This window comes from Corvus hawaiiensis, chromosome 23 (assembly GCF_020740725.1).
Source record: "Corvus hawaiiensis isolate bCorHaw1 chromosome 23, bCorHaw1.pri.cur, whole genome shotgun sequence".
Classification (NCBI taxonomy): Eukaryota; Metazoa; Chordata; class Aves; order Passeriformes; family Corvidae; genus Corvus; species Corvus hawaiiensis.
This window is the reverse complement of record NC_063235.1, coordinates 7,089,839-7,100,666: the sequence shown is the minus strand read 5'-3', so window position 1 is coordinate 7,100,666 and position 10,828 is coordinate 7,089,839. Positions and strand designations below refer to the sequence as shown.

Sequence of the window (10,828 nt, the reverse complement as noted above, 5' to 3'; positions counted from 1 at the left end):
TCCTTTCAAAACATAATTTCAGAAATCACTTGGGTGCAGCTGGGAATGCAGCACCTGGTGGCCCGGCCAGCTGTCTCTACTGGCTGGTTCACTTTCACAGCCCACAGCAGCTCCTCAGGCCCGAAGTCCATGCAAATGCCACCGCCCGGGGAGGAGCCAAATACAAGAGCCAAAGAGGGCTCAGGCTTTCCTTCAGGAGAGGGCAGGGGTGGAAGGCTTGTTAGACAAGTTTAAAAATATCAAGGGTTCAAAGGGGCATGAATAAATGTGAAACCAGCACCTAATCCGAGGCAGGCACCCACGTGTTGGTGCGAGTTGGAACTGGAGCAGCCGGGCCCAGGAGAGGCTCCTGTGGATGTTCCAACCCCTCAAAGGGGCTCCAAACCCCACGGCAGGCGAGGGCTGGGCAGTGCTGGGACCACAGGGACAGCCAGGAAAGACAGAGATGGAATGAGCTGCCAGGACTGAGGGAAGCAAGCCCAGGGTCAGGATGGGGGGCTGAACCCGCCACTGCTGCATCTGGTTCCATCCCAAACCTGAGAGTAAAGGGGCCTCTGAAATGAGCAAGAACATGGCCCAGGCTCCTCTTCCAGCAGTGGTGCCTGGCCCATCCTCAGGTCACTTGACATCACCCTGCTCCTAAAAATGGGGTTTCAGATTCCCCCAAAACACTTCCAGAGCTCCTCAACAGCATCTGCAGCAGCTCAGTCTGGTATTCCCACCTCCCCCGTGTCCCTCAGACGCTCTGGATGGTTTGTGGCATTCCAGGCACATCCCTCAGCCTTTCTTGTGCTGAAGCACAGAAATTGCAGAACCAGCCCCTCCAACCAAAGGGGGAACCGAGCAGCCCCGGCCAGCACCACCCGCTGGAGTTGGTGTTCAGATGCTCCCAGCTGGTTCTCCCTGGGCCAAACCCTCCCGTCCCCAAACTGCCAGGAAGGATCCAAAGCACGGAGCCACCGATGGCCCCCGGGAGGATTCACGGGGCACAGAGCGGGGGAAGAGATGGAGCAAAGGGAAAAGCCACACAGAGCAGGGGCTGTTTGTGCCACCCGCAGTCCAAAGGCCACCTGAGCCTGTGGGGTGGGGGGGAAGTTGTTTCCGTGCAGGGAGGGCCTTTCCAAGGGGTGGGGTGGAGGCTGGGGCTCCCTGGAGCAGGATTTATCTCCCCCCAAAGCTCCAGCTGCCAGCACGCCGCGGGTTGTGCCGAGGGAAACTCTGCTTGAACCAAAACAAAGCAAAAACACCAACAAGGCGAGCTCCCAACCCCAGCCCAGGAACGGGCAAGCTGCAGCCTGAAGCCTCTGCAGATCGAGGAAAGCAGAGCTGAGCTCGGGTTCTCCCAGCCCAGATGGGGCTCAATTATATCTAATTTCTGCACCAGGGCATTTCCCTGCAGAGTTCCCTGCCCGCCCTATGGGCTAAATATATTTAAAGTACAGTATATATTATATATATAGTTTATATATATATATATGGGTCATATATATATTTATATATATATGGTTTGTTTTTCATTTTGTGGGGAAGGAATTCAGCTTGTGTCTGTATTTAAAATCACCACCCTTGGAACTAAACCAAAAGTGGGACTTTCTCCTTTACTAAAGGTCTTTATTCTTTACCCCCTAAAAAAAAAAGGAATCTAAATCCAAACTGCATTGACTTAAGCACAAGGCTCCTGCCAGGTGGGAATCTGCCCACTCCTGGCACCAGAATCCACAGGTGCAGGCACAGGGGAGAGCACTGGGCTTGGGTTTGTTGTGGGTAAATTCCAAGAGGAACTCATTTACAGCATTTCCAGTCTGCAGAACCCTCTGTCCAGAGCACTGCTAATTAAAACATGCAAATGAGGGCTACACTTGCCTGTCATGGATAAGTAATGAAGTTTCCTCACCTTTATTCCTGAGGTTTCTCAGGGCATGTGGGAGCAGCAGGATGCTGTCCCTGGAGGGCAGCACTGACACTGCACTGACCAAAAGCACTTCCCCATAAAAAGTCCTAAAACTTCATTGAAATTCAAGATTTTATTTCAAAAACAGTCATGAACTTAATAAATTACACAATAATTTTCCTCATTATAAATTCTCCATAAAATATATTTTACAGTTTTTAAAGAAAAACATGGAAAAAAAAAAAATCTTTCCCAAGTGCTGGAAAGTGTCTTGACTTCGTGTCACGCTGGTGAACGACCCCGCAGCTGCTACAACAACTTGATTTGTTTTCTCAAAACAAAGACCTCAGACAACAAAACTCAAAGAGAACACAGAGCTCGAGGACTACCAGTGTCACCCAACAGCGAGGATAAGCACCATGAGGGGGATTTCAGGCACCCCCGACCTATAAAGTGGCAATCAGTGCAAAGAAACACTTTGGGAGTCAAAAACCCCAAGACTTCCCTGTGCCATTCCCTCATTTCTGCCCTGCAGGCAGTGGAACCCTGCAGAGGGGAATCGGGTGAGTCACAAAGCACCTCAGAGGGGAGCAGTGTTACTCTGCAGGAGGTTCACACCCTGGTTATGACTTCTGCCTGGGTGAGAGAAGGGGACGCTCACCCCCTTATTTTTAAAAAGCTCTCAAGTTTAACGTGAATTATAAACCCCCTTCAAACTTTACTCATCCAGTGACCCTGCTGAGATGTGAGAACTGGGAGGCAGAGCTGGCACAGAAGTGAAGTGTGTTTGTCTGAGGATCGCTCCCTAAAACGATGAAGTGAAAGAAAATAACAAGAATTACAAACTAAGGCCAGCTGGGTGACGGGCACCAGCTCACATAGCACCAGCTAAGAACCACCTGTGGCCTGTAAAGCCTCACACAGCACCAGCTAAGAACCACCTGTGGCCTGTAAAGCCTCAGCAGCTGGGTGGAATCAGAATCTTTTTTGCTCTTGGAAAAACAAAAAAATAGTATTTTGTTTATTCACACTCAAAGAATAAACACTGAGTGCCCAGAACTGCTCCCCGGGCACTAAGAGGGAACAGTATTCAAAAAGCAAATTATACATGGAAATACTTACAGCCATTTTCAAGTAATATTTGGGTGGAGGAAAAAAATTAAATTGAATTTATTAAGAAAACTGGCCTTTCCTGCAGCTTTAAAGGCAATTTTAACTCTGCTTGTTCCAAAAGGTCAAACTGCACAGAAAAGGTCAGTCCTGCACCCAAAAGAACAAAGTGTTGTGCTGGTACAAAGAGCTTCTGTCAGCCCTGCAGAGTCAGGTGGCCTCAGCAAAACCTCTCCCAGCCTCAATCTGCTCTGTGCAACAAGAGCTGGGGATAAGCAGCTTCCAGCTGCTCCAAAGCTCCCCATCCTCCCATCTGTGCTTTCAAATAAAGATCACTTCTTTAAAAGGAGGAGAAATAAATAAAAAAAAAATAAATCAACCCAGGCTGGCACCCTTCACATACCTGTCACCGAGCCTTCTCCCAGCTCTGACACCAGGTGTGAGCCACGGGCCAGAGCCACCTCTGTCCCCTCATCCCCACTGGATCAGGGGCAGTGCCAGAGAGGAAAAGGCCATGGCCAGGATTATCAGCTGGATCCAGTTAGTGGGAAAACTGTGCTGCCACTGCATTTTGAAGGATTTTAAGAACATGCTGCTGGATTCCCTCATCCATGTTTCCATCAACTGAGGAATGGCACAGAATTCTGCTGTGATAAATCCTCAAGGTGCTATTGGATTATAGACACCAGAGAAGAAAGCATGTTGAGAAAAGGCAGATTAATCGATAAATAAAAGCAAAATCAAATGATCAATGACCCAGTCCCCTGCCAGCACCTGACTGTACATTTTTAATTTGACTCCCTCGGTGATGAGCTCATTAAGCTCTAAGTGCTAAGATCAGCCACGTTAGCACTTCAAAAGCAGCTGATCCCCTTGCATTGCTTTTTTTTGTTTACAAAGTCAAGTCTCTGAAATCAGATAACAAAAATAAATAATAAAGTCATTCAGGCCTGGGGAAGAAGGAGTGTTTCTCACCCACCTTCCTCACCCAGTTTTCTAGCAGACCCCAGTCATCCAGACCCACAGCAAATAATTTAAGTGCCACACGCTCCCAGTCACTCATGTACATAAATATATACACAGATTACATTACAAAGCCTCAAGATTTGCACTGCCAGCATGCAAACCTTTTTTTTTTTTTTTTTTTTTTTCCATGAGAGTTCCTAATACTGACATAGGAAACTGGAATGTATGAGACACTCCATGACAGAGTGCTGGAAATCAAGTAGTGTTGGCTCTTTCAACATCCCCCTGCCAGTGCACACCAAGGAACACCCTCACGTCTCACTCTGGGATTTTACACCGTGGCCAACTCAACATTCCTGTCGAGAAACTCCAGTGAGGTGAAAACCACCCCCTGCAGGTGAGCTCAGGCTCTGCCTGCCAGGCAGCTCCCGCCGAGCCCCTTCACGTGTCCCAGCTGCTGTCCTTGAAGGCGATGTTGACCAGTCTCAGCTCCAGCTCGAAGGCGTCGGGCCGGTCCTGCGGGTTGGCCGCCAGCATCTCCTTGATCAGCTGCTTCATCCGGGCGTTCATGGACTTCTTCTTCACGGGGATGAGCAGCTCCATCTTGGGGTTCTCCAGCAGCGCCTCGCCCACGGGCACGATGGCCGTGCCCTGCTTCACGTAACTGCCCAGCAGCTCCTTCTTGGTCTCGGTGTCGATGAAGGTGATCCTCTCCAGCATGGCCCAGATGATGATGCCCAGGGCGAAGATGTCTGCCTTGGCCGTGTAGTGTCCCTCCCACACCTCGGGGGCCATGTAGAAGTCGGTGCCGCAGGCAGTGGACAGGAAACATTTATTGACATTGACGGGCTCCTCGGGGTTCTGCCCGGAGGCCGAGCACACCTTGCTCAGCCCAAAATCCGCCACTTTCAGGGTGGGCTCCGGGTCGCTGGCGTCCACCCTGCTCTGGGAGATGAGGATGTTGTCGGGCTTGAGGTCCCGATGGATGATCTGGTTTTTGTGCAGGAAGGCCAGGGCGCTGCTGAGCTGCAGCATGAAGCTGGTGTTGGTCTTGCGGTTGGGCTTTCGGGACAGCAGGTACTCGTTCATGTCTCCTCCATCACAGAAATCCATCACAAACCACAGGTAATAAGCACTTTTGGGGTCAAAGGCTATTTCTCCTTTTAATGAGGTTTCTACAAGCTGCAACGGGGAAAAGAAACGTCGTAACTACCTGATGAACATGAGAATGAAAGGATATGATGGAAAAAATGAATGAAAGCAGGATCTTCACGGAGAGGGGAAATTTGGGTTAATTATACAGAAGGATTTCTTCCCTGTGGGGCTGCTGAGGCCCTGGCACAGGCTACCCAGAGAAGCTGTGGCTGCCCCTGAACCCCTGGAAGTGTCCGAGGCCAGGCTGGAGCAACCTGGGATAGTGGAAGGTGTCCCTGCCCATGGGAATGAGATGGGGTTTAAGATCCCTTCCAACCCAAACCATTCTAGGATTGTTTGATCCTCCTCTCAACAATCCAGAGAGCAAGATATTGCAACGGGGAAAAGTAAACATTATGCAAATGTTTTTATGGAAAAGGAAAAAAAAAAAAAATAATCACAATGTATTTGCCAGCCTCCTTATCTTCACTTGTGTGGAGCATATCAAGCTCAGGCTCTTGCCCAGAAGTGGAGCTCGACCCTGATAACAGAATTTTTAAAGATACCCAGTGGCCATTACCCTCCCATCTGTCCCAGCTGGACAGTGTCCCACCCTGACAAAGCCTGTCCCACCCACTTTGCCAACAGCTTTTCGGGATAAACAAAGTCTCACAAGTAACTCCACGCAGCTGTATTTATCCGTGAGAGATTTTTAAAGCCTGTTCTCCATTCCTGACACATTAATGAATTCCAGCAAGTTAACACAGGACCCCTGAGCTCAAGAGAACACTGATCTACAGGCACAGCTGAGCACGGAACACCCTTCCCACCATCATTATCCGCATGGTATTTTCAGGAACACAAGCTGAGCAGCCAGTTCTCACAGCTGCTTCACACCGAAAGCAAAGTAAAACCTGCAATCACTTTTACTAATCCTGTTTACACAACTGCATTTGCCTCTTCAGCTCCTCTGAGGCAGCTCTGCAAGCAAAGTCCTGCAATTATTTCTGTTAGCAGTAAACCAATGGATACTAAATCAATCTGGCTTTCAAAAATTATGCTGTGTGTTAATACTCAGAGAGGCATCTTGAAGTGCTTTTAAAAAGGGACCTTTTCAAGAAAAGAAATGGTAGTAATTCACAGCTATCTTCCCAGACCAGTTTAAACAGTAAATCTATTCTAGAGCTAAAAAATGTCTTATTTAGGGTTTGTAGTCAGGAACAGTGAGATTAAGATATCTCAGGAGAGCAGGGAGTCTCCTCTGCCAACAGGGCACCAACACAGCTCTGCCCTCCACGGAGTCACAGGAGCTGAACTTGCAGATGTTGTGCGAGTTAAGACAACAAAATCCACCCCCTACATCTGTGACAGTGGCAAAGCACCAGCAGACAAAGCTAATTCAGGACTCAAACTCCACAGATTTGGTTCAGCTGGCACTAAGAATCTGCCCCAGGAGAGGGTGACACCCCTTCCTCAGTCTCCTCACATAGAGCAGCAGCTCAGCTCTGTGACATCACCTGGGAGAGGACAGGGGTGTCTGATTGTCCTTAGTTTAGCCCAGGCTACCAGAAAGTGACCCTGCCAGTCAGCTCAGCTCTGCCCTTTGCTCTTCCCTCTGGAGCAGCACAACAATCTGTGGTGTTTGTGCCTGGCAGGGGCCAGGTGCCTGTGCCAGCTGCTCTCCAGCACCACCATCCAAACCAGCACTGGGGGTGAGCTGGAAGCTCTTCCCCCACCTTACAATCCCACCCTGGGGCTTTCAAAGCTCCTCCCTGCACATCTGCCCTCAAGTTGGAAGCAATCCCTGGCAGCTCCACTAAAACCAGGAAGGTAAGGCACTGACTTCTCCCCCATGAGCTGGCCAGTATAATTTTAGCCTAATCCCTGCATGAGAACAAGTCAGGAACGGCTCCCAAGCCACAGGGAGCTGGCAAAGCCAAGGATCCTGGTTCTCAGGCTCGGACAGCACCCGGCACAACGGGATCTGCAGGGCTGCTCACCAACAAAAGGCCCACAGCAGACAGCAGGAATGACAATGAAAACTGAAATGATGAGAGCTGACTAGGGATAACACAGCAAACACTGAGCAGGCTGCTGGCTTTTTAAACCAGGGACACAAATTTCTGCCAAGGGGTGATTTATACTTGGGGCTGCTTCTTGACAAGGGAATTAATTAGGTTATCTTTCAGTGTCTTCCCAGAGCTACTTATTCTTCAAAAACACACATCTTCAAACTTAAAGGATGCTTTCAGACTGATATTTATTCCCTTATTTATCATACCTTCACCCCTCTTTCAAGAGCCTAATATTTATTTATGAAAAAAAGAAACAGCTCATGATGTGCTACCAATTGCTTCTTGTTTCTGAAAGAGTTTTAAGTGTTGGCTTCCTACAAAACAAGACAGTGACTTCCTCTTCCAAGGACACCCAGGATGGATTTCCTCCAAGCTCTATCCCAGGACAGGAGTGCTCTTTAACCTGCAGCAGGGCTGCTGCCAAGAACTCCACAGCCTGCACCTCCCCTGGGCTTCACCTGTGGGGCTTCCGCAAATTATCAAAGCAGATTTGCATGAAATACAAATTCTGGAGTCTTTTAGAGCAGCACGGCTCCAAGTCCCAAGATCCAGGTGATTGTTCAGTTTTTTTAAAGACCTCTATTAAATTCTGGGTGTCAGCAATGCAAACAATCCCCTCACCTATCTGAGCACACCTCAAAACCACGACCCTGGCTGCCCCACCTCCTTCCCCCCAGCTCCACATTGTTACCGATTCCTTCCACCCCGTTCCCTCGGCTTCGTGTACCTGTAAATAAAGGGAGGAGCTGGAGCCATGGGACATCTTCTGCACCATGCCATCTTTCTGCAAGATGCACTCCTCCAGGTGAATGACGTTGGGGTGCTGGCTCTTGATACTGCTAAGGGCCCAGAACTCGCGCAGAGCCAGTTCCACGTTCTCCGGAGCGTGGCACCGGATCTTTTTCACGGCCACGCGGGCACAGGTCCTCCTGACGACCGCTTCGTACACCACACCATAACTGCCACGACCAACCTCCCGAATTAGATCGTACTTAGGCTGGCTACTCACCATCTTCAAGAGCAAAGGTTCTGGGGAAGGGGGAAAAACCCACAGAACTAAAACTTAGGCACAGGAACCGGGCTGTATTTTCCCCTCTAGGGGCTGGCGTGGCAGCGCTGGGCCTGCCCAGACCCCGCCATTAACGGGGGTCGAGTGCTAGAACTATTCCAGAAGCTACTCCGTAAACCTGCACCTGTTGCCACGGGCCAGGTGGAAGTGAAATTACATCTTTTCGTTAAGATTTCAAATACAGCCCAGTGCGTTCAAGGTGGCAACAATTCAAACCTAGACTGGTATCGTGCCGAGACAGGACTATCGAGAACGCTCCTGCTCCTCTCCCTCAGTGTCTTCCGTGAGCATCTGCAGGAATAACAGGAGGGTGTCATGCTCCCCATCCAGCCTGGAGAGCACAGGAGGTTCCAGTTGAAGCCCCTGGTTGGGCAGTGACAGATTTTAATTAACTGCCTCTTGTGGAGGTGACTGCAGGAGCAAATGTTTCTGTTATAATTAAGCTGTTTTACTCAGAGAAGAGAAAGCTTCAATCGCTCCCGGTTTACTTTTTGAGGCGACTGATTTTTCACCAAGTCTCCTCCGCACGAGGAATCTACAGCTATGAAAGGTTAAAAAGGATAACTGATTGCAGAAGTTTGCACCCAGCATCTAACTTTCACTTTTGCTCAACAGAGCAAGGACAAAAGTTAAGTTATTGCTCTGAAAGTAAAACAGAGAGAGAGAGAGAGAGACACACACACAAAAAAAAAAAAAAAAAAAAAAAAAGCCACCAAACCCTGCTGCAGATTTATGACCGTCCCTGCACGCTGCCCTACAAGATTACAAACCAAACACCAGCACCACCTTCACACAACCAAACCAAAACGGGACACTGACTAGAGACAGGAATAAATTAAAAAAAAAAAAAAAAAAAGCCTGGCTAGCGAAGGATCACTGGTCAAACAGAATGAAACGCAAAACCAAAAGTAAATAAATAAATAAATAAGTAAAATCACACTGGTAGATCAGAACTACAATAGCTTTAAGACAGCCAGTGATAAAGGTAATTCTCTTTATGTCAGTAAACCAGGCAATAAGGACCACATTGAAACAAACGCCTGTTTTTAGTAAGAAGCTTTCAAGTATTTCCACTGCTTTAGGCAATTTTTTTTTTTTTAAGAAAAAAAAAAGAAAAAAAAAAAGAAAAAGAGAGAGAAAAAAGGTATCATCAGTCTCAGGCAATGCTACAGAGATATTTTAACCTTTCAGCAAAGCTGTGTGACACACATTTGCAGTAAGGTTTTGAACCAAGATGTGACGTGTGTGAGAAACGCGTTACCAGGAGAATCCACTCACGGGATGGCCCGAGGCTGCACCTGTAGCGGGGCTGCAACTTCAGATCAGAGCCTGAACACTGAGATCCGATGGGCCAACAAGGGCAGGATCTGTAATTTCACCAGCGGCCGAATAACTCCGGAGGAAAACACTGCGCTGCGTTACTCAAACACGGGCACACCGGGTTCCAAGCGGGCACGGAACGTCCCCCCCCGTGTCGGGAGCCGGCTGTCACCGCGGCCGTGCCACCGCGCCGAGCCCCGGGGCCGCCCCCGGCCCTGCCCCGGCCCGCGGCGCTGCCCGGGCGCTGCCGGAGCCGGGCCCAGCCGAGCGGACACCGGGCCGGGGCCGCCGCTCGCTCCCGCGGGCCCGGGAAGCGCCGCCCGCCTCCTTAACGGCGGCAATTATGGAATAATACAAATATATAAATAATAGAGATAACAGAGATAATACAAATGCCCCCCTCCTACTCGGGGCGGCCGCGCGGGGCCCCCACCTGCGGTGGTGAAGGGAAGCACCGGCGCACCGCTCGCCCCAGATGGGGGGACGATGCCAGCCCGCTGGGCCCTGCCCGCCGCAGTGCGTACTGAGCCCCCCCCCCAACCTGCAGAGCGGATCCCGCCCCGCTACAACCCGCCGGGGGCAATGCGAGGCCGCCCCCGGGCCGGGAGAAGCCGCGTTACCTCAGCGCCGCCGCCGCCGCCGCCCGGCCGCCATCTTAGGGCTGCGCTCCGCCCGCCCGCCTTCCTCAGCCGCGGCCACGCCCACCGCGCCACGCCCACCCCGCGGCCACGCCCCCTCCGGGCGCAGCGCCCTGTGATTGGCCAGCTGGGGCGGCGGGGCGGGGCGAGCGCGGAGGGCGTTTAATGATGTTAATTAATCAATTAATTAATTACTTACATTTCTGGTTATTAATCAGGAAGGAATTGTTTCCTGCGAGGGTGAGGGGGTCCTGGCGCAGGTTGGCTGGAGAAGCTGTGGGTGCCCCTGGAAGTGCCCACGGCCAGGCTGGAGCAGCCTGGGATAGGGGAAGGTGTCGCTGCCCGTGGCAGGGGTGGATTGGGATGGGCTTTAAGGTCCTTCCAAAACAAACGGTTCCGGGACTCTATGATTTATTGCTTGGTGGCCAGAAAAAATCACTACAGCCCCTCACACCCTTGGTTGTGCTCTGGCTTTGTGTGGCGGTGACACAAGAGCTGCCGCCCCTCTCTGTTCCCTGTTCTGTGCCCCTTTCCTCGCCAGGCTGCAGGGCTGGAAGTGCGCCCCATGTCCAGGAGCTGGGGGCACAGGGCTCCTGTCACAGGTCCTGCTGTCTCCTCAACCATT

General features: G+C 50.7%; 1 protein-coding gene across 4 annotated transcripts; it reads right to left on the bottom strand.

Moving 5' to 3' along the window:
- Positions 1–2,009: 2,009 nt before the first annotated feature.
- Positions 2,010–10,260, bottom strand: PDIK1L (PDLIM1 interacting kinase 1 like). Of its 4 annotated transcripts, none has more exons than XM_048327118.1 (3): positions 10,186–10,260; positions 7,904–9,321; positions 2,010–5,149 (listed from the first exon to the last, which is right to left on the bottom strand). In XM_048327118.1, exons 2-3 carry the CDS (start codon positions 8,186–8,188, stop codon positions 4,409–4,411), a joined length of 1,026 nt encoding a protein of 341 aa, XP_048183075.1. In that variant the 5' UTR covers positions 8,189–9,321; positions 10,186–10,260; the 3' UTR covers positions 2,010–4,408. The 4 variants fall into 4 exon arrangements, with proteins under 4 accessions (XP_048183075.1, XP_048183074.1, XP_048183076.1 ...); XM_048327117.1 differs by having other exon boundaries at positions 7,904–9,318; positions 10,186–10,246; XM_048327119.1 differs by having other exon boundaries at positions 7,904–8,205; positions 10,186–10,242.
- Between the last annotated feature and the right edge of the window lie 568 nt (positions 10,261–10,828).